At 42.2% G+C, this 23,822-nt stretch overlaps 1 protein-coding gene across 2 annotated transcripts in view; it reads left to right on the forward strand.

The window, feature by feature from the left end:
• COL4A2 (collagen type IV alpha 2 chain) overlaps nt 1-23,822 on the forward strand; it is a 147,925-nt gene that overhangs the window by 122,364 nt on the left and 1,739 nt on the right. For both annotated transcript variants that reach the window (XM_040584519.1, XM_040584520.1), the window contains exons 29-47: nt 1,858-2,079; nt 4,354-4,515; nt 5,100-5,270; nt 6,533-6,676; nt 7,927-8,052; nt 8,408-8,589; nt 9,904-9,967; nt 10,364-10,438; nt 11,050-11,157; nt 12,122-12,229; nt 13,510-13,581; nt 13,971-14,096; nt 15,505-15,621; nt 17,222-17,383; nt 17,519-17,617; nt 18,314-18,460; nt 19,074-19,190; nt 20,009-20,200; nt 20,577-20,863. In XM_040584519.1, the coding sequence (XP_040440453.1) occupies nt 1,858-2,079; nt 4,354-4,515; nt 5,100-5,270; nt 6,533-6,676; nt 7,927-8,052; nt 8,408-8,589; nt 9,904-9,967; nt 10,364-10,438; nt 11,050-11,157; nt 12,122-12,229; nt 13,510-13,581; nt 13,971-14,096; nt 15,505-15,621; nt 17,222-17,383; nt 17,519-17,617; nt 18,314-18,460; nt 19,074-19,190; nt 20,009-20,200; nt 20,577-20,863 (2,681 nt within the window). The remainder of the gene's footprint in view (nt 1-1,857; nt 2,080-4,353; nt 4,516-5,099; nt 5,271-6,532; nt 6,677-7,926; nt 8,053-8,407; nt 8,590-9,903; nt 9,968-10,363; nt 10,439-11,049; nt 11,158-12,121; nt 12,230-13,509; nt 13,582-13,970; nt 14,097-15,504; nt 15,622-17,221; nt 17,384-17,518; nt 17,618-18,313; nt 18,461-19,073; nt 19,191-20,008; nt 20,201-20,576; nt 20,864-23,822) is intronic.

Raw genomic sequence — 23,822 nt, forward strand, 5'->3', positions numbered from 1 at the left:
CATAATTAATTAGTCATTCTTTATATACTTTTGGCCTCTTTACTATAGTCACTGAAACAGAAAAACTTGATTCCAGATACATTTTTCACTTATCTTCCCTTCCACATTCAAACATTAAGTTATTATACAAAACTGCTATTTTTCAAATGAAAAGGATTTCCTGCAACTTCTGTAATTACGAAAAGTAACATAGACTCCAACTTTTTAAAATCTTCTTTATAGTGCAAAATTGTGTGACAGTAAAAATTCATGACATTCACATAGAAATAAAGGAATTCAATAACAAGATATTTCAGATTCCAGATGGAATATACTTAGAATTATGATGCAGAAAGGAAAAAATACTAGTATTAGTATTTCTATTTAACTCATTCCAGCATTAGCATAAATTATACTGGATGTATCAGAGGCAGAGTACTAGCTACTCGCCTTGGCCATAGGTGGCAACAGTGTTTGCAAGTGTTCAGTACCTGTCATATTTTAGGCTAGTCTGTAACAGGTACAGATTAAATCCCAGGGCTTCTGTATCTCTCCAGAGGTTCCAGGATGTCCAAGACACATGAATTAATTGCATGTACAGTTGATCTGTTCATAGATAGTAAGTCAGATGAGCCTCAAATAATGGCACTGCATACTCATGTAAGCTCCAGTGAGTATGTTCATGGATCATCAGTCAGTCCAGCAAGAGTTACTGCAGAAGCTATCACTTCCCTGTGGTTGATCAGGTTAATCAGGTCAGAGAAATGGGCACCAGGTTTTTTCTGTAGCACATTTCAGGAGCTATTGATGCAACCTAATTTAGGAGCTCTCTAGAAATTCTCTCCATCTATGTGTTTTCAAAGCCCTAAATCCTCAGATTCCAAAGAAGTGCTGCAGACTTTCCCGAAACCAGTGCCCAGTTGCTGCTTTTCCCTAAGGCAGCACATGGCCTGAAAGTATTCTTCAGGCTCATCTACAGCATCTGTAGTGGCAAAAGAGAAAGCAAAAGAAGAGTTGATGCATCTTCTGTTCAACAGGCAAGGGATGCATCATAAAACATGCTCTGTGCAGTGTAGGGCAGGACCATGAACCTCTGTTTTCCCTGCTAAGCTCTGAAGAGTGCTCTAAATGCTAAATTAAGGCTCCCAGGCCACAGCGCGGTCAGCACTCAGAGCAATTTTCTGCAGTCTTCCATGCTATCTTTCACCAGTGCTTGGACTTAACTTCCAGTGCAGGTCCAGTTTCCCGGTCCACAAGAAGCTTTTCCTCTGTCATTTGTGGTAATGGGGCTTGTGCCCTCCCAGTCATTCACCTACAGGGTAGAGGACAGGGATGGTGGCACTCCTTCATCAAGAGTCTGAAGCGATTGGCATTGGTCCCTTGAGATGTGTGGGGAACAGCAACAGCAATGACCCATCTGGGCAACTCCCCCAGGTCTTGCCAGTTATGCAATTTCTATTTTTTTTCAAGTGTCACCCCTTGAAATGTGTTACCCCTGCTGTGTATCAAAGCAGGTTTTTGTGTACAAGGAACTGATTTTTTACAGAATATGACATCTATAAAATGCTGCGATAGCCATGTCAAAATAGTTGCACAGAAGTAACTGTGCTTGGAGCTGTGGATCTTTTATCACCCAGGACTAGGGATCCTGAGGGGTCATCTGTAAGTTCTGCCGATTTCCACATTTGGTCAAATGTTCTTATAAATGCTACATGGTTTAAAAACATGCATGTAACACTTTGTTCAATTCTATAGGTTTCCGCTAAGAACTAAGGAAAATTACAGTAATATAAAAGGCATTATGATGGTGTATGTAGGATTTGAACTCCCAATATTTGTAGTGAACCCTGTAATACCTAGTCCCTGTTTTATTTATAGGTTTTACTGGGCCCAGGGGAGACAGGGGCCCGAACGGTCTACCTGGACTGCAGGGACACCCAGGCCTTACGGGAAAATCCGGTGCTCCGGGAGCGGCAGGACTGAAGGGCCTGCCTGGTGACGTTTTAGGAGCAGCAGCAGGTTCCCGAGGGGATGTCGGGCTCCCTGGCTTCCCAGGGTTGAAAGGCATGCCGGGAGATCAAGGAGTACCGGGAGCTAGAGGTAACAACTATTTCAAATAAAGAAATGTTTGAGTAAGAGTGTGATAGAAATTAAGCCAAATTTTGGAGAAGTGAGAGTAGTAAGAGACAGTGTTAGGATGTGTTGGAAGTACTGAAGACCGCGGCATTAAGTCCTGGTGCCTGATGATCTCCCATGCGTTGGAAGTACTGATGACCCCAGCATCAAGTCCCAGTGCCTGATGATCTCCCAGCCCTTCCCCATCTACCTCAGCTGTTACCAGTATGCCTGGGTCCTCCAAACACCTTCTGGAGATCCATTGCTTAAGGCCAGCATTCCTCCACATTACATTACAGCAAATCAGCTACAACTGGATACCAAAGAACCAGATTTTGCTCATCTTTGTTGTGTTCAGATGTGCTGTTAATTTTTCCCCACTGTAGTTATGGGAGTGGTGATATAGTTATTACCCTGACTTTTCACTTACATACTGCATAATATGGAGATTGTTTCCCATGCCAGGCGATGTTTGGATAAGACATGACTTCGCAGGATAGCACATTGCACTAATGCAGAATTTGTAAATTTTAACTAAGAGGTCATAGTGTTTAGTAAATGTTAATAAGCCATTTTACCTGGTCAGTCTTTGGGCGCTCAGAAACAAGAAAAAGATAACATTATATACTTATTCATAACTTTTTAGGGTGTTCATTTTATTTCACTATTTCACAGAGCTAAAAAAAATACACGCTAAACTTCTAGAAAACAGAGAGAACCATAGTTTATGTACAAAATCTGACTTTGTCACTCAGAATTCTGTGGAGGACTCTCAACAGCATATGTGAAATAAGCATCCCCTGATACAGAGTTTCAGTAGCATTTGGACACAGAGTTAAATTTAGGACTGCTGATTACCCCCTTGCCCTGTTGCAGAAGTGAGAAAGCAGTAGTAATTGTGTGACTAGCTCAAAGCAAGGAGGTATATCACAGGAACCTGTTTTGTAGACTCTTCTCATTACTTTCAATACAATTTAAAAAAAGAGCAGCATCATATTACATGAGTTATTTGAAGTGAGGAGAGCTGGTTTCACCTTCAGTAGAGCCCTAGAGTGAAGAAAAGAGATAAAGGCAGTTCTGTGGCACTTGACAAGTTTGAGAAAAGGCACAGAACATCGCTAACACCTCTGAAAAGGGGAAGAATTAAAGGTAAAACATGGATTGAAAAGGGGAAAAAAATTTGTGTGACTTTGTACCTTCTCTCTAAGCATTTCTGTAGAACTAAGTTTTTTAGTAAGAACGAAAAATCAGTACAGCGAAAAGAAAAAGCATTACTAGTTTCTCTGTTCCTGATTTATTTTACAGTTCTGACAGAATGGCTCCAAAAAAAGCACATGAAAATTTTAATTATTCATACTGATTTTTAGTTTTGTATGAAGTGGCTAGTGATTCCTTCGTATCATCTATGCCACTTAAACTACTGTCTCCTCAGAACAGAGAGCTAAAGCCTGTATTTTGTTGTTGAGAAAATTCACCTTATGTGACCTCAGTTACAAAGCACCTTAACTGCAGTCAAGCCAGTGCACCTACACTGATGTAAAACCTGAATAAAGAGAAACAGATCCACTTGGCATGGATTTTGAAGTGCCGTGTACTTTTGAGGTCTCTTACACTGTCGCTTCTCCAATCTGAATGCAAAGCAGGCATTACCTTTTAAATCTTGACACCTCCTTTGCTTTTACATCATAGAGCTGTAAATTTTCACCCAGTGCACTAAGTCATGTAGAATCAGGGCCTTTTTGCTAAGGTGTTTGTATGAATCTTGTAACAATGCCGTGTGATGACCTTACTTGAAAATTCGTGCATAATGCAAAACCACAACCCACCATCTGCCTTAAATGGTTGTATTCCTGCCTATAGCATTTTAGAAAAGATACAGAGCATTATTTCAGTGGTTCAGTCAGCTGCCTGATTTGATTCTTACAAAGACGTATGTGATAAAGAGAGAGATCAGGAATTGCAGAATTACTGGGGTTAAAAATGGAAGAGAACTGCTCTGTCTATATCCACCTGGTGCAAATTGTTTCCATTGATTTGAAAGAGCCAGTCAAACTTTCCAATGCAAATACTGAGATCATTACTGGTAATGTCGATTATTTTAAAACTAATGAGCAGTCTTTTAATTTGCTTTTCCTGTTCTCACTGAATTTTCAAAGGAAACACATACCCTGTGAAAGACCAGTGCATACGCAGAAGTTGTGTGTAATACTAAGCTCTCTAGATATTTATGCTCTCTAATGCATGATTATGGCATTTTAGGAGCAGATGGTAACCCAGGTTTGCCAGGACCCAAAGGAGATCCAGGGCCACAAGGTCTCCCCGGTTTGATGGGATTGCCAGGAACACCAGGAACACGTGGATTCCCAGGCCCACCAGGAAACCGTGGGCCAGATGGCAGGCCTGGCTCTCAAGGACCTGTGGGTGAGGAACGATTGCTGTCCTGTGTCACTCCTCCTGCCGGTTCCCTGTGGCAGGGCAACTGTATGGTTTCTGCAGCAGAAAGTTAAGCCTGGGGTTGTGGCAGATACCACACTTTAATTCCCAGCCAGGGAAATGACAGCAATGGTGCAGACACTGTGATTGCAAATTGTGCTGGTATCACAGGTGAGAAGCAAGGGTGATGACGGTCCTCACTGGCAGAGCTGCTGCTTTTCCTTCTATAGCCACCCACCAAGCCAGGTTAGAACTTGCTGGTGGCAGACTGGGAGGAGGGAGCTACCGAATGGGAGTAGTCTTATGGAAAAGGGGATTAATTCTTAAATTAAAGAGGAGAGGAAGATCCTTCCTGGGAGTGGGTACAGAGCCAAGCTGGTAGAGAGACTGGTTTGCTTTGATGAGCTGTTTTGTCTTTATAATCATTTCTGCGGTTCTTTGCCGAAAACAATCCTAATTTTCCCCCCTCAACATGAAGCTGGTAGGATAGCAGTTTTCTCTCTCTTGAGCTACCTTGTATGAAATCATTGTGTATGTCCAAACGCCTTTTAATCTCCCTGTTTACATGGCAGGTCCACCTGGTGCTAGAGGAGAAGATGGTGAGCAAGGTTTTCCTGGCCCTGTGGGCCTCAAAGGTCTGTCTGGTGACAAAGGTGAAACAGGTTACCCGGGATTACAAGGTACACGTGGTGTGACTGGTCCCCCTGGCGTAAGTGGAATGGATGGCTTTCCAGGAGATAAAGGTGAGCTCTGGATGGCTGCTTTGAAAACAGTTGCTTATTCATACCAATAGACAGATCTGCAGTATTTACTCCCTTACTTAAAGCTAGTCACATAGGAAAACCATAGGCATAGAACACCTCAGCAAGTTCGTAACTCATGATAATAAAGGAAACAGAAAAAAGTTGCTTAAAGCTGTTCTGTACTGAGGTGAACAGGACACATTCTCTGCTGGGCTACATCTGTTTAAAACAGAAGAATTAGGGTCATGTGCCTAATATATTCCAGAATCACTGGCTGTTTACGCCTGTGTTGTGCTTGTCAAAATGCTGGCCTGTGACATGCAGCCCTATTTAGAAGAGTTATGGCTGTCTTATTTCTCCTTTTGAAAAATGCACAGTCTTTTTTCTCTCTCCAGAAATGTTTCCCTTGTCCCAGTCACACTAGCTTTTAATGAAATAAGAGATGTTTCCCCGAACCTTTGCATTAAGTTTTTTAATGCTAGCAGTTATGTAGTGAGCAATGCCAGACTCAAGAGCTCGATGTTGACTTTTACCAGGATACCAGTCTTTCTTATAGAGAAGGCGAGATTCTCGCTTGCCAGCCACAAAAACGTTATGTATAATGCAAGCTGTCTACATCACACAGGGAGTTTCAACAGGATTGAACTCCATGTGAAGCCAAGTTAAACACAAAGGTGGGGTGCGTGCCTAAAAGTGCACATTGCAATTCCATCAGTTGGAAAGATAGGACTTTTTTCCTAGGACAACTCTGGAGTACTGATCAGGTCTCACTTGTGAGGAATGATGAACTACTTGTTGGAATGACCCATGGAAAACAGCGTCCTCTTGCTCAGAAAAGAGGAGTACAGGAATTTTTGGTGAAAGAGAGCCAGCCAGACTTAGACCCATGATTTGTATCTCCACATGTAGAAGAATGGGTAGACTGAAAACATTGCTTGGAACTAGGTCCCTTTTTCTAGCTTATCTGTAGGAGAGGGAGGGGTTCAGCTGATCTTTCAGAAGAAGACACAAAGTTCTGGTCATCTCCACATCTCCTCTTGGCCATTTGAGGCAGTCTAGTGAACCCCGGCTCTTCCTTACCTGTCAGAGAGCTTGGGTGCCTGATGTAGAGCTGCAGATTGCCCCAGGCATCAAGGCACCCAGCCATAGGTACCGCTACACAAGTTTTCGTACCATTCTAGTCATGCGTTGCTGGTTCACATTTACTTAGTTCGCAGAAATCCGAGTGAAGTAACAACTCTGTTCCCCATCTTTCTTTAAAGGCTTGAGAGGTTCACCTGGCATTGATGGTTTCAAGGGCATGACAGGCCTCAAAGGAAGACCAGGCATCAAGGGAATCAAAGGAGAATTTGGCCCGTTTGGGGCTCGGGGCGATAAAGGCTCACAGGGTGCACGTGGCTTTAAAGGTATTTGTTTATGGGTGATACCACTGTGTTTGCTTTTCACATTTGGAGAACTATTTTACAAGGACACAAAGACAAAGACGACACATTTTTCACTTGATAAATTTAGCTCAGACATTCCTCTACCTATTTCACACATGGGCCTCTGGCCAAGAGGCCTGGATTTTAGGCTCAGGGAAAAGTTACTTCTCTGTGAATCTTTACACATTTAAGGTTGGAGACAGACATTTCATTATTCAGCTGAGCTCAAATAGTGGCACCTCTGGGCTTGTGCAGAACTAACAGAGCCTTTTCCCAGGAAGTGTAAGGTGTTTGGGGGGAAAAGGTTAAGATTTTGCTTCAGTTACCCTGTAAAGAAACTGAAATATTCAGAAAACCAAGCAATTAAGTACTTAAAAGTCAGAAATGTATCAGTTGATATCATCACCGGTGAAATGAAAGCTAACTCAGTCCTCTTTTCTTTGCGTAACATTATGTCTAAATACACGATTCACCACAAGGCCAAAATGTTATTTCTAGGGACCCTGAGACAGGTAATTAAGAAAAGTGGTCTGCAATTCAAAGGTTGCAAAACAGTGCTCCCAGTATTTCAGGGGAGGTCTGAGCAAAAGGCATGTGTGAAATCACCCACTGCGAAGAAAACTGCAAATACACTTCTTGGTGAAGAAGTATAAGAATATAAGTGCATGTTCATAGGAGACAAGTCTGGATGGCTGGCCTGTCTCTACATCCCATAAAGAACTAGTAACAGTCATACAGTCTGTTTGGGTCCTTTGTTCAGGATATTATTTACTGATGTCACCAGTAACCTTCAAATCGAGACCAGGAACAAAATAATTGGTAACAAATCCGAACACTTTCTTTCAGCCAAGGCATGCTTTGGCTGAGAGTTGCCCTTTCACTGGAGCTAACCCACTTTTCTGTGCTTTCTCCAGTGTGTGTTTGGGTTTTTTATAAACACATGATACCTAACTGATCTGCTGAGAGGTAAATCAGCTATCACATAGGAATCAGGGTCCAGCTCCCCAGGATTGTATGTACGAAAGTTTAACTCAGTTTTCACGTTATCTTAAGCTTTACTGTTCTGCTGACATGTTGTATTGGCACAGGTAACTTTTTATGTAAGTGGATTTTCCATAGCTTGTGCAAGATTATCTGTTAATCCCTTTTTGCTAAATTCACTCTTCTGTTCACTTCCTACACAGCGCCGCTGACTAGCTTTTTGTAACATGGTTGGGTATTTTACCCTGTAGGTGACCGTGGGGATCAAGGCCCCCCAGGAGAACCCCCAAAGCTCAAGCCCAGCATGATGATGGAAGTTAAAGGTGAAAAAGGAGATGTTGGAGAAAGGGGCACAAAGGGATTCTTTGGCTTAAAAGGTCAGTGGTCACAGCAAAACAAAGCAAAGCACATTCAGGACTATCGATCAGTGTCTTTTCTCAGTTACCATATTAAATATTCCCTGCTGATTGTACCACTACACTGCAGGCCCCCCAGCAAAGACTCTGACAGCAAAAGCTGAGCTCCTAGCTGTGCTTCACGGAGCCACCCCCGAGAAAAGCTTTGCGGGGTTATGTCACGTGTGTGCTCTGCCCTTTTGTACTCATACATCATGGTGCCACGTTTCAAGAAGGCTGCTAGCAGGAAAATTTCTTACATACAGGCAACTGCAAGTCAGCCTTCCCAGCTTTAACAGTTTAAATCATCATTATTTTTCTTCTTCCCTGCCTGCAGGTAGCAAGGGAATGCCAGGCATTCCTGGAAAGACCGGAACTCCAGGGTCCCCTGGGCATCCCAGCTATGTGGCAGGTGTGAAAGGGGACATCGGAGCGAAAGGGGTGACAGGTCTGAAAGGATATCCTGGCCCAGCTGGCTCTCCTGGCATCAGAGGCTTCCCTGGCAGCACGGGAGGCAGGGTGAGTTCATGCCCATGAGGGAATAAGGGTGTCCTTGTGCTGGCATTCAGCTTCTCTGGGGAGTGGCATTTACCCCTTGAAATTGTGCTGAACAGCTACAATGCAAAGATTAATATGCAATAAAAATTGAATAAATAAATCAAATTTTTGCTTGATTCTCCGATGTTCATTAAGCAGAATGCTTTCTTTTCTTATTGGGAGGCACTCAAATTTCACGTGCCAGTTTTTTTGCCAATGAGGACCAAACAGTTCCTTCTAGATCCTTGGTCTTGTTGCCATAGCTGTTCGTAAAAATTATTCTCAACACTGGGTTTACTCTTCCCTTTCTCGCAGAACTGATGGTACCACTGCCAAAAAACACTCACTGTCCCTCATCTAACAGTAAAAGAGTTTAAGAATCTCAGTTCTTAGAGGGTAATTCACCATGATTCACTTTGGCTGCAAAATAAGTTACGCAAGAAGAAATAAACTCTTACAAAAGGCCTAACAGTAGACTAACAGACATCATTTATTTAAGAGAGCCAAAAACTATGCTCCTTTCTCAGGTAGCTTTGCCCTTAGATTTTAATAGGACTTTTTCCTAATCAAAATCAAGGGCTGCAGGACTGTTGTGGTTTAACCCCATCTGGCAACTAAGCACCGCACAACCACTTGCTCACTCCCCCCGTAGTGGGATGGGGGAAGAGAACTGGAAGGTTAAAAGTGAGAAAACTTGCGGGTTGAGGTAATTTGAGTTAATAATGGAAATAAAATTAAAAAATAACAATAATAATTGCAATGAAAAGGAAAATAACAAGAAACAAAACCAAGAAAGACAAGTGATGCAAATGAAAACAATTGCTCACCAACAACCAACCGATGCCCAGCCAGCCCCTGAGCAGCGGCCCCCCGGCCAACCTTCGCCCTGCTCACTGGTGGGGTGGCGTGGAGTGAGGAGCAGAAAACACCTTGACACTGTGTAAGCACTGCTCAGCAGTAACAAAAACATCTCTGTTTTATCAACACTGTTTCCAGTACAAATCCAGAGCATGGCCCCATACTACTATGAAGAAAATTAACTCTACCTCAGCCAAAACCAGCACAAGGACTCACTACCCATATATGTGTATGTAATAGGATGTTCTCAATTTCATACTTCAGTCTTGGTAAACATAACTTGTCCCTTGGTTTGTACTGGTTTGGTTTAACTCATTTAAGCCAAATGACTCTATAAAGTACTATGGAAACTCAAAAATGGTAAATTTAATAGCCTTTTTTCAGTATTTCGAAATAGTGCTGCTCATTAACTAACATCTGTTTTCAATTATATGACAGGGAGAAAAGGGTGTTCCAGGAATTTCAGGTCATTTTGGTACTCCTGGCTCACACGGTGAAATAGGTGAGTTTTTTCTCTTATCTGAGCGCTCTTTGTATTCATTACCCATCAAATGCTCAGCATTAAGTTCTGAAGAGTCTTAGGGGTCTTCAGTCTTAAAGAGTCTTCTTACAGTCTAACAGAATGGTATTGTAGATGTGGGAAGCTATGAAAAGGTTAGTACCTTTTCAGGTTAATTTCATGCAAGGTGTACTGTCCATGGATACATCTACCCATGGCAGGGTGGGTGGTTGTTCTGGAGACTTTTATGTTTTCCTTTCTTTAACTTATTCCTGTTTTATTCTTTAAAGATGATAATTGCTGAATTTTGCTTCGTAAGTTGCAATTTCTTTGAAACCACAGGAAATACTGTTTAAAGTAAAGCTTGATCGCTCATGTGTTCATTTTTGCTTTAAATAGGTGACCGAGGAGATACTGTAAACTTACCAGGAATGCCAGGCCTTAAAGGGGAAATTGGTGTGCCAGGCTTAACAGGTATTAATTTCACAGTTGCTCTGCACGTATTACTTTTCACATACTAAAGTCCACAGAGGCAAGGAGGGGGAGCCTACCATGGGCTTTTGATGACTGTTGAGCCTGTGCTTTCATGACAGCTCCTGAAGAGGTTCATCTTTTCTTTATTGAAATAAGTATGTGCTGTGTTTACCTCTTCAACTGAAGGTACAGTTACAGCAGCAAACATCACATGCAACTCTGATAAACATTTCTATGTAATTTTTTGCCATTGATGTCAAAAGGACCAGTATTGGGCCATGATTATGGAAGATGGGATAGCAGAGTCAGGTTGATTTTGGATTGGGCTGGTTAGGTAATGTATTAAAATTTCCTGCACATGCAGTATGCTTGAACATCAGTGTCATATTCCACATAATTTGGGGAGTACTTTTAAAAATAAATTTAATGATGGTTTGGCCATCATGTTGTGGAAAACTTCATTCTCAGAGATTATGCAAGCACCTTGACTAGAAGAATGTCTTTATGTGTCAAGACCAGGACCCATTCAGTAGCCAAGTTCACGTTATGCTTGTTAGCTTAGGGTCATATAGAGATTATTAAAAGAATATACTGGTTTTGTGGTTTCCCAGGCACAAGAGGAAGCATAGGACAAAAAGGCGAAGGCGGTGATCCTGGTTTCCCTGGCATTGAAGGCCTCAAGGGCACACAGGGTGTCCCTGGCTCTGTGGGACAGAAAGGTAAAATATTCTTTTTAATGCTTCAAAGAATAAAACTGTTTAAGAAGAGAAAGAAAAGATCTCTTCTCCCTCAAAAGAAAGTCATTAGGTTTTTTATATATGTTGAACATTCTGTAAGTTGGTAAAGAGTAGTGAAAAGGATGTGGAACTCGGAGTAGAACTTACTAAGAGGAAATTTCAAAAGCCTAATTCTGCTTCATACCAGTTTTGTAGTGATCTTTTTATAGTGATCATGTGTCCAGTCAAAGTGTTGTAATGCTGACATACTCAGGTATTCTAATGCTGTCTCAATACTATGTGGAGGTGGGCTTTTCAGTGCTCTTTTCTGCCATAAATTAAGTCAATATCCCCCAGAACCCAGTGATGAAGCCTTTGAGCCAGGCTTGTTGGCCAGCTGTGCAAGAGTACTAGGGATCTGAACTCTGGCTAGATCACGAACCCAGGGCTTAAGAACACATCTTATTGCTGGAGGATCATGAAAATGCTCTTTCAGAACAGTTGCTCCACATTTTTTACATAATTATAGGTCTTAGAAGCTCCAGCCAAGACTGGAGTAGTTTTGGTAGGTACCTCACAGGGAAACAGTTTTTGTAAGACCAGCGGTCCAGTCAGAAAGGAAAAACAGATGGGGCAGAAAAGGAAACTGAGGTGCACATAAATGAAATTGCTTATTGTAACCGGCAATAGAAGTAAAATTATCATTTTAATAGGAGGATCCCACTGTATTTCGGAGGTTGTCAGAAACCTGAGGTGTTTAATTAATTGTTCTGTTACACTTTGCCTCTCCTGCCTTTGTTCTCCTTAACTTTCTCCCACTTGGATGAGCAGTGCAGTGTCATACAATGACATTAGGAGGGGAAAGCCTTCATTTTGCTACCTGGGAGAACGAAGGTAGCACAAGTCTGTGTTTTGGGCTATTGGTTTTAAGGACACTCATTAGCAATGATTCATCATTGTCGCACAGGTTTGCCGGGACTGGTTGGCCCCCCGGGGCAGCAAGGAAGCCCTGGGACACCTGGATTTCAAGGTGAAAAGGGAACTCCCGGCTGGCCTGGATTACCAGGACAAGCAGGTATTCACACAGCTTCAACTATTAAGTCACTTCCATGTGAGCACTTGCTATTGTTCTTTTGGGGTGAAGAAGAAAGGGGGCTTTTTGCAGTTCAGAGTGGCAGAGGTCCCTCTAGTAAATATTTATTCCTCTTCCTCATAAAGTCCAGGTGCGTTAACTGATTTATGATCAGTTGCTTTCTGATTTATGGCTTCTGAAGGACTGGTCTCCACTGAGCTCACTTTAACTGCTGATGACCTCCCTCAACCAGGAAAACAGTTTTCAGGAAACTTTTTTCTTTTTTTGTGACAGCTGAGAAGAAAAAACAAAAAACAAAAAAAAATAATGCAGCAAGGTAGTGATATACAGTATTAGACTATTATAATGTGGCATTAGATAGCAAACAATATATTTGTCCTACATCATCACCAAAAACTGAGAACTGGTCCAAGTTCTGGTTTTAAGGATAAATGACTTTCAGAGAATTCTGCTATCAAAATACAGGTGATAGCTTAAAATGAAGCTGTTTGTATCACAGATACAGAATCTCATTGGTTGCCACCTAATTCCTTAATATATTAAGTAAGCAGAATTTTTCTACAGTATGGCCAGAAATTGCCCCGCTTTTAGTAAGATTCATCTGTCTGAATCTCCATCAAATCTAAGCCAATGCAGTTATGAAGGCTGCCTTTATAAAGACAGAGCCAGACAATTATTTTCGTGAGGTTGAATTGTCCTCCAGAGCTCTGGCCATTGATTGGAGATATCTGTCTAGCTTAAACATTATGCTTAACGCTTTGACAGGTACAAATAGGTGGCATAAATTTTACCTGTAGCAGCAGCAGCAGCTATTAGACATTTTGTTAGGGTTTTGTTGGTTTTTTTAAATGACACAGAGTCAATTTCTTCTGAAGAAAGCTTCGTCATAATCACATTTAGAGCTTGCAATTATGCCTTAATTATCTTGGTTTGAAGATTTCGGAAAACTAAATGGTTATTTAAAAAATTGTGGTAGTGAGACTGGAACTAACAGCATGCTACCAGACTGATCAGAGCTATTAAAAAAAATAATAATCTCATAGTGAGTTTATTGGACAATAAAAAAATTTGCCAATCACAAAAACATGGTGTGGTGTATTTCATAAGCTTATTGTATTAATTAACTTATGAATTCATTTGCATATAATACACAATATTTTAACACAGAATAGTGTTTATTCAAGCATTTGAATTTTTTGCCTAGGAATACATATAGACTCATAGAAACTATTAGGATAATAATTAATGCAATTTTAAAACAGGCTTGCCTGGCTTAAGAGGAATCAGTGGACTGCATGGTTTACCAGGCACTAAGGGCTTACCAGGATCGCCAGGTGAGTGAGTCTCTTATTCTGCCTGTTCACAGGCACACCGTTGCATTGGCTACGAGTTTGGTCAGTGAGATCTTTGCAATGTGACTTTAACTGTGTCACCCAAAACCCATTAGGAATGGGAGGAATTTGCTTTGCTATTATGGGCTCTGGCAAACAACTTCATACAATATATGCTGCCACACAGATGGATTAGAAAACAACTTGAAATTGTAATGTCTTTCCTCTTATAAAATTGAAGCTTCGAGGCCTTTTTTCCCCATAATGAGCCATTACAGACTCATGTATTAAGTAAATACACATGTTCTATACGTGTATGTTAGCATGCTGGTACATTGTTATGCACGGAAACATTTCAGCTTTTGTCTTAATTTTGAACAACTCCACAACAGGTCCAGATGGCTATGGCTCTGCAGGTTTCCCAGGTGCAGTGGGTGACAAAGGGGAAGCAGGAGAGCCGAGCAGAGTGGAAGGCAGTCAAGGACCTCCGGGTCAGAAGGGAGACAGAGGTGTTCCAGGTTTGTATTCCAGAGAAGAAGATCTACCTATTATTTGTTTCAGCTGTGGGTGTCATAGATGTCACAAAATGCAGTATAGCGTAGACAGTCGTGTAGGAGAGTTCATGCTGTGGGGAAGGTCACTCTTTGGTGCTGCAGCTCTGCCAGCCCTTGCTGAGAAACTGTGGTGTGTATTGCCCAGTGCTGGGCAAGCCAGCCCCTCCAGGACAGCCTGGGTCCTTCCCCATGGTGGCAGAATCTTGTACCACCTGGTTTGCTCAGCAAGCTACAAATGCCAGTCACTACTCTCAGCCATCAGCTCCCAAAATATTTCTAATGAGGCTCCAGTTACATAAACTATGGCTTTTCTTTCTTTCTTTTTGTTGCAGATCTGTCAGTGTTCACTTTTCTTCTGAAAGCCTCATTGTCCATCAATGTGTAATTGTCCCACTGATTCCTCCTGGGCTCTATTCCCATGCACCCTGCTTTACTCATACCATCATCCCTCGTGTAATGTAAGCATACAGCCTTCTGGCTCAAACCCACCTTGTTGTAGTGGGCTACACTTATCTCAGTATGGCTCACCACCGGTTATTCTTCCATCAGGGAGCCACCAGACTGATCTTATGGATGAATCAACTAATTTCAGGGTTTTTTTTTTAAAGTCTGCCAAAATTTGGCTCTGAAAGGATTAAGAACTAACATAGATATAAAATCTTACTGCCTTTGCCTACTTGGTTCAATGGCTCATTCCTGTTCTTCTGTGTTACGCTTTGTTGTTACTAACATGCTGTGCCACCTCAAACACCATTCAGAGATCAATAATCAAGCACTGGAAGAAACAGCTATTTCACTTATTCATGTTTGTTTGTCAGAATTAAATATTACAGATTTTTTTCAAAGTATAAACAAAAGGGGTTTTGTGGCTTCCTGACAACTTGAATCTACCTAAAAGGATAATCTGTCATTGGTGGGCCAGATTTTTGGCCATTTAATAATTTTCATCCATAGAGAATTTCTTGGATTGAAACTTTCGGTTTTAACTGACCCCAAAATACGCTAAGTGTTTGTGACCCCTGAGTCTGCAGGACAGTGAAGAACAAAGCTGATTTCTTGTCTGCTTCAATATACCTAGAATATTTTGAATACTTCCTATCTTGAAATAATATTTTACCTGGCAGACGCAAGACCATTAGCATTCCACACAGTGAGATGTAATTAGCTATCCAGAGAGCTCTGGCACAGAACTAGTATTTGGTTCTTTTAAGAAAAACCTCCACAACACCATCTGAAAAAATAAAGCAAAAATCAGTGGCTACTGCAGGTGTTTTCCATTTTGAAAATGCAATTCCTTAGTCTAAGGTGAGTCCTTATGATTGCAGTTGTGTATTTTCCTTGCAGCACTCATTATTTCTTCTCTTCCTTTCAGGAGTCCAAGGCCCTTCTGGCATTCCTGGGCAGGAAGGATTTCCAGGGCCTCCTGGGATTTCAAATATATCAGGATACCCTGGTGATAAAGGCTCCCCAGGTCTAGACGGAGTGCCAGGTAATTCACGGCTTGTTCCCCTCAGACAACAATAAAAGATTAAGTACAAGGTTGTGCCCTCAGACAACTATAGAAGAGTAAGTACTGAGTTAGCAGCAGCATTGATACTTCTGTCTTGATTTAGTAAAATTATCCCTATTAAACGCCACACTAAAGTGTATGAATAATTGTTGGACAGAACTAATGGTACATAAGATAATAGGGACAGACCTCTTAAAAGCAAAGGGCAGTTCCTCCAGGTTGTCCTGATGGAAGGGTTTGATTTACATGCAAATAACAGATTTGATCAACCAGAATTCTCTTAACAGCTTTCAGATGCATTATGCTAATCGACTACTTCCAAATCAGAGGTCTGTGGCAGACTTGCAAGTCTACAGAATATTTTCTTAATCACTTACAAAATTTTCCTGTGTGAAATTACCATGCAAACTAAGTTACAGTGGAAAGTATTAGTTCATCTCTCTAAAAGTCCATGCTATGAGCCTGCCTTTCTCAAACATATGAAACAGCCACTCTGTGAGTCTCAGTATTTAAAGGCTGATATACCTGCTGCTCATTGGACTGCACAATCATTTCAAACTGTAGTGCCACTGTGAAGAGCTTATAGCAGAAGTTGCAGGTGTCCCACTATCATCTTTATGTGGTGCATGGAAATTTTTATGTAAATGCGGCAAAAACTTACAACAGGCAAACCAGCTGAAAACCAACAAAATACCTGCCTTTCCAAACGGAAAAAGAACGTTAGTTGGCCTGACTCTGCATACTGATTCCCACTCCCCAGGCAGTCATTGGATTAAAAGATAAAAATAGAAGCAGCCAGGAGAGTGAGAACAGGAACACCACCTCCCAGCAAAAATGGTGAGACAGGCATGGCTTACTCTTACTTTACCACATGCATCTTGCATTTGTATCCACATGTGATCCAGCTTCAACAGGCACCATGAGAGATGCCCCACTCAAACCCCTTGTTAGTAAGTCACTCTCTCCTTGGAAACAAGGTCCAAATGTCTTCTTAGACAGAAGAGGTAACTGAAGAGAAACCTGCCAGGTTTAGCTTCAGGCAGTATGTAATTCTGGAAAAAGAAGCTGTTCCCATAATTCCCAAGACAGCATGAAGTAGTTATTTGTATCCAGATGTTCAGCCGAAGCACTAAGATACACAGAACAGTAAGTCCTTGGCTTATTTACCACCTGGCACTGAGTCAGGTACTCCCTGCTCTCCGATTTCTCTCTAGTTACTTGGACAATTTAGGATGAAGCAGGGAGGCAGCTACTGAAGTGGAGCATTTGCTGGGGAAGGAACAGCTCATTGAAGGTTCTATCTCAGCAGGCACCCCACTTCTGAAATCTTGCTTGAGATGACACTGTGCTTTGTGGGAGCTTTCATGCTCTAATTCCTCTGCCACCGCAGCAGAAGGGTATGCCAGCCTGAAAGCAGGAGTAGGAGTGCTGAGTAAGCCTATTGGGGAACTATGCATTATCTCCCTGCTTAAATTAAGGAAATAAAACCTGATGCGATACAATTAAATAGTACTGTTATTTTCCGCTGTGCCCAAGTCATAAGTATAAACAGACTGCAACCTGTATGTGCTCTAAACAGGCTACCCAGGACTACAGGGACAGCCTGGAACACCAGCTCCACCAGGAAGCAAAGGAGAAAGTGGACAAATAGGTGTGAGTGGACAAACTGGCCCAAAAGGAAGCAGAGGTGATCCTGGATCAGCAGGGAGACCTGGCATTCCCGGGTACCCTGGACCTAAAGGTAAGGACAGGAGACACTGACCTTGGCCAGAGGCAGGGGAACCTCCTATACTACAGCAGCTTTAGTAACATGACTTTTGCACTCACTTGATCTGTGTTGAAATGCAATAATGCCACCTGTCATTTTTCATTAAAGGTCAAAAGGGCGAACAAGGTGTCATCGGCTTTATGGGCACAGTAGGATTTCCAGGTGATTTGGGACCTATCGGACCCAAAGGGGATAGAGGAGTAACTGGTAAGTGCAGTCGGGTGTGTGACTCGTTTCTGAACTACTCATTTTGCACCTCCACAGAGCTGATCTAGCTGGCTCTGCTTTGAGCAGGGGTCCTCTCCAACCTGCGTGACTTTATGTGACCCCTGGCAAATTCCAGCGGGCAGATGCCTGAATTTAACATGGGTAGTCAACTTTCTGTCTTTATGAATTTATTTTGTATGAAGTGCCAACTCCAAAATCAGAGCTATTTTCAAGATTTAAAAAAAAAAAAGAATTCCTGATCTAAACAAATCCTCCAGACTAGACATACTGGATATTTAAAAATATCTTTAAAATCCTTCACTCTATCTATGCCATCATGTATTTGTGTCTGTCAAAGCCCACCAAAAGATGGTGCCACACCTCAGAGAGCCGTTGGCTGTTTTGGGGGGAACTTCCCAGCTTCCTGTGTCATAAATGAAGGAGCAGTAGCATCATTCATTTCCTTCTGCTTATCTGTGTGCTATCCAAGAGAAGACAATCACCATACTCACACATGTTCCCCCAGTATAATAAATATAGCTGCTATACCCAGGGCGATGAGCTGCAGACCACAGTCCCTCTCTTACATAAGCAGCCAAGTAACAGCAACATATCTGTAGTTGAAAGCACATTCAGGAAAATAAAGGGTTGCTGTTTTTTTTTAATCAAACTATCTCATCTTGCTTCTAATCACAGGCTTTCAGGGTCCTCCAGGCTCTCCTGGGCTGCCCCCTCATCCTCCAAGGCTGGTTGCTGAGCAAGGTTCACCAGGACCCCGTGGAAATATAGGACCTCAAGGAAGCCCAGGAGATATGGGACCTCAGGGTCCACCAGGTGATCCAGGTAGGAATTGCACAGTCAGAGTGAAAGCTCAGTTTCCCTTAGCAGAGTGAGGCTGCCACAGCACTGCTTTGGCTCTCTTCCACTTTGAATTCTGTAGGTCAGAAAGGAAAGTCAAATTTTGGTCTTTCAGAGCTAGGGCTTGGCTTTCCTCCTTCTCTGAGCATTCAGAACATAAGCAAAACAGGAGAATACTTTGACAAGACTCACATAGCCAAAGCAACACCAGATATGGATCTTACTTAAATCAAGACTGAATGTCTTTGGTGGAAAAGTGCACATCCTTGTGGGCGTGCTATCAACCCAGGGAATGTAGCGCTAGTGATGTGTGGACCCCATGCAGCGCACCTCTTGCTACAAACCTCATCACAGGTGCATGGTGGTAGCAAAAGTGAAAGATTAGGGCTGTGTGGTCACGTAATCTTGATCCCAGCAACTTTTTCCAATGAAGCCAGTGCTCTTTGCCTGAGCAAGAACCTCAGCATCTTGCCTTTAGTGTAAATTGGTAAACCTGGCAGATAGGACCAAACATACGGAAGCAGAGCATATGTGAACAAAGGGGGTAGCATGTTGATATCTCTGCAATCACTGTGCTTATAACCATTGTTGGTGCAAGGTTTCAGGGGCTCACCTGGAGAGCCAGGACTCCAGGGCAGAGATGGCATTCCAGCTCCCCCTGGCTCCAGAGGTGAACAAGGAGCAACAGGGTTTCAGGGTCCAGTGGGATTTGAAGGTAAGAGATGTCACACAGCACTTCCTTCCCTCTTTCCTGCTTCACTCCATAAATTGTTCTGTAGTTAGTACATCACTGGATGGGGAGGAGGGGAGGAGAGAGGAAGTTTCTGTTTTCACAGCTTTTTCACAAGGGACAATTAACTAACTTGTAACGGTTACCTTAAAGCACTATTTTTGGGATACGTTTCCATAGGTGTAGATGTCAGTCCACTCTTGAGCATGCTTATTTTGATGTGAGTGTATTTGTATATTGGTTTCCTCTCAAGTATTTCAGCCTAGTGTTTTGCTAACAGCTACATTTGTGGAAATGAATGGCTGAGTAGGTGGTCTTTGGATAGATGATGTTTAAGGGAATGTGTTTGTAAAAGAAATAGCTGTGCACTTATCCAATCAAAGAGCAGAATGATTACTATCTTAATTGGCTAAGTACACAGAGAAAAAGGTTATTTGCAGAGCATAGTTTGAACTGTATGAAGCAAATGCAACCTATTAAAAAACCATTGGTTAATCTTAGACTAAGAAAACGTTTTAGGGGAAAAATGCTCATCTGTATTGTACAAAGTATGTTCAAATTCATCGTAACTTTGTATGTGCCTTTCTGTGGTTCTGATAGTGCCTGATCCAGCACCAATCTACTTCAAAAGCAACTGCTATAATCCTAGAACTACAGCTCTTTTAACAATAACTTACCATAAGAAGAGGCATCATGCAATTAAGCTTAGTTCATCAGCAGCCTAGCTGGAATATCAAGTAGCATCAGACTATTTGTGGGAGCACAAACGTAAGTTGTATTATTTTTTCCCCTGGCTTTCTAAGGTCAGCGAGGCCGCCCCGGTAGCCCCGGGCTGCCAGGCATGCCGGGTCGCAGCATTAGCATGGGCTACCTGCTGGTGAAACACAGCCAGTCCGACCAAGAGCCAATGTGCCCAGTTGGCATGAACAAACTCTGGAGTGGATACAGCCTACTGTACTTCGAAGGACAAGAGAAAGCACACAACCAGGATCTAGGTATGTACAGGTGTTGCTAGCAGCAGCCTCGATTCCATCTGGATGAAAATCATCCTCAATTCTCTGGATGAAACGAACAAAAACAAATAAATACACAGAACTTAAGAGACAGGCGGGACTTTAGTAAGCGGGCTTAGGAAACACCAAAATGAGAAGACAAAAACTGTATGTCTGCATAAAGTGCCCCTGAGAGAGCTCCTGCATATCATTAGTGTTGTTCAAGGGGACCTGTAAAGCCAGGAAAACATTCTGGGCTGCAGGGTTTTACTGACACGTGTTTGGGAAGGAGCAGGAAACTGAAAGCATGCATTGTCTTCTGTAAGAATGATTGCCATAATGTCTTCTTTTTTTTCTTCTTCTTATTCTCTTTTAACAGGGCTGGCTGGCTCATGTTTGGCTCGTTTTAGTACTATGCCATTCCTCTACTGTAACCCTGGGGATATTTGTTATTATGCAAGTCGAAATGATAAATCCTACTGGCTCTCAACTACAGCACCTCTTCCAATGATGCCTGTGGCAGAAGACGAGATTAGGCCGTATATCAGCCGCTGCTCAGTTTGTGAGGCCCCAGCTGTGGCAATTGCTGTCCATAGCCAAGAAGCTTCTATTCCTCACTGCCCTGAAGGCTGGCGCAGTTTGTGGATCGGATATTCCTTCCTTATGGTATTTGTTCTCCGGTGTCACATTTTGTGTGGCGCTGGGTTTTAAGTTTGAGCCTTAGATACTAGGAATGCTGCTCTGTTTTAGAGCCAGCAACACCAAAACCATGCATCATTCCAGAGAACAAGGGAACTACAAAACTAGTTTCTAGGAAGCAGAAGAGGAGAAACAAAATTTCTGTGAATTGCAGAGAAAATTGCCTCTTGTCAGAATAGCATCTGGAGTCCTTACTTGATGTACAAAATAGTGCCTCAGAGCAGAACACAGGGACAGCTGTGGATTAACAAATAAAATTGCACTGAGGTACGACAGTAGCCTACAAAGCATTTTCGCAGCTAGATCGGGAGGTACTTATGTACATCACTATTAAGAAGCTAATCTGGAGAGAAAAAAAAAAAAAATCAACAAAACACTTCCCCTTCTTTCGGAAACTTAAAATCACTGGTGTTTGGTTGAAGACTTAGAAGCCAAAGTATTTCACCTAGGCTGGAAAGAGAGACAGCCTCCTGTTGTTTTTAAAATTAAACTTCATTGTTGTAACTCAAATGCCAACAAGAACTGAGCTGTATAAGCCATGGGATATAGGATCTCTTAGCTCTTGTGATCTTAAAATTAGGAACTGGGATGTTACAGAAAAGCTTAGCATTAGGTGTGCCATGGAAGACCTAATGAAGGGCCTGACCTGCTTTTCTTGCAAGAGTGTACAGAGGGATCGTGTCAGTGCTGAAGGGCTTAACATGGTAAAGAGCAGATAGAATGTCAGTGAATGATCTGACAGATGCTTCTTTTTCTGACTTGCTTGATGCACATGAGAGTCAAAACCTGCAACAGTATGCCCATGTTTTTAACTTACTGAAGACTGGACTGAATGCTCAAGTAAATGGTGTTGGGGAAAAAAAATAGGATTTCTCTGGCAGAAAACATCATAGAAGAACAATAATCAATCTTACCTGCAAACCATTTGTTTGTCAAAAGCCAAAACCTTAATTTTTTCAGAAAAAAACATAAAGGGAAATCTGATAGTTTTCATTTAGTTACAGAGAAAAAAAAGGTTTTGAGAAGGCTGGTTGAATTTTTGACGAGCCCTATGTTTGACCTTTCTTCTGCTTCTATAAAAAGCCCTGATACCAATCTCATAGTTACTTCACAAGAATGCCAAGGATTAATTAAATGTTTGCAAAGCCCCATGTAAACACTGAGCATTGTTAAGAGCGAAGTTGTCACCTCAGCAGGAACTTTGTGCCAGGACAGAGTCTGCCAGCACTAAGGAACACACAGTGAGAAGAGTTCACATTTTCCCAGCTAGCATTTAGAGCAAATTAAGTGTTTGGTGTATGCATTTTTGCTTCTTAGGCAACTGTGGAAGAAGTGCAGCACACTTGTGGCTATCTCAGAGTACACATTGCTTTACTTCCTTGACTTAAATTCCTTCCCCTGAGTAAGGTACAATCATGAAGGCAGTCACCATGGCCTCCTGCCCAAACAGCCGCAGAAGTCACTAAGAGTTCCTGTAGCAAGGGCACTCCACTAACATGCATCTCATAGAGTGGCACAAGCGTTGCAGAAGGAAAAAAGGCCTGACCTATACAAGAAGAGACATTATAGGCGTACCATTGGAGCTCATACACTGAGCGCAGGAATGCCAGTGTTCATCCCGAGACTGTCAGGCAGGTCTGCTCCCAAGCCCGGGCTCAAACAGCAGGTGCGGTTCTTACTAACTGCTTTCCAGCTCCAGCTGCAAAGGCCTCAAAGCTGTAATAGTTTACGCTGCTTCCTACTGACTTTGTTCTTGTGGAGGGATGCTAGAACAGGTTTGCTCCTGAACTTCATACCTTAGCAAATTCTGCAAATTTGTAAAACAGCTGGTAGGCTGCAGGTTTGGGGGGGGCGGGGGGGAGCTGTTATTTTGTTGGTTGGTTTTTTTAAACAACTATCTAAACCTCAGCAACATGTAACACCAGCCGGAGATCAAGAGTCCCTCCTTCTGTTAAAAGGTGGACACTTCTGTTACTCGTTTATACAAACACAATGGGCCTCTCGCAGCATAATCCAAGCCGGTTACAGCTTACACTTTTATAGCGTGTTGTTTATTAAAACGTAGGCAGGCAAACATATTGGGTGTGCCCAGACTTCTTCCTACATTTGCAAAACTATTTAGCAACTTTATTTTCCAGCTGCTTTCTTTTATACTTCAAATTCCTTCCGTTTTTAACAGAAAATTAAACGGCTTCACTTAGAAATGCAGCTGTACAGCTCTTAAAGGGACAGAGGTAATGCCTGCTTTGTTAGCAATGCTTTTGACAGAAGAAAAGTAACATTCTGATCATTACCACAGTATGTGTCAAAGGTAACAGCTGAGTGGTGTAAAGATGCATGATTTTGGTGTAATTTGCTATCAAAGAATGTGCCATAGAGGGAACTAGTTATTGTATAGAAGCTAATTTTGTTTCCACACTGCTCCTCACGTGCGATGCGGAGTAAGATAGACTTCATAATTAGGGAAATTCAAGTTAAGTATATGGTAGAAAGTTCTCAGTGAGGGAAATCAGAGGAACAGGTTGCCCAGAGAGGCTGTGGAAACTCCATCCTCTGAGTTATTAACAACTCAAGAGTGCCTTGGGGTAACCAAGGGCAACTTAGGATTCAGCCCTGCTTTGAGCATGGAACTGGCTGAAGTAACCTCCAGTGGGCCCTTCCCACCTAAATGATTCTCCAATTCTAAGACTTCCAGCGGTGAAAATCTTAACTATAGAAAAGCTGTTTGTCAGAAGATTTTAAAGTGGCATCAACATATGAGCTAGCTCCTTCGTATAGCTAAAGCATAGCCCAACCCCTAAGCCTTACGGAGTTGCAGGATTAACTGGCTGTCTGCTCTGGAGATGAGAATTGGGAGCAATTCTAGTGCTTTTCCTCTTTCCCACATGTAAGGTTTAGACAGCATCGCCTGAGGTTGTACTCTGAA

Source organism: Falco naumanni, chromosome 2 (genome assembly GCF_017639655.2).
Source record: "Falco naumanni isolate bFalNau1 chromosome 2, bFalNau1.pat, whole genome shotgun sequence".
Classification (NCBI taxonomy): domain Eukaryota; kingdom Metazoa; phylum Chordata; class Aves; order Falconiformes; family Falconidae; genus Falco; species Falco naumanni.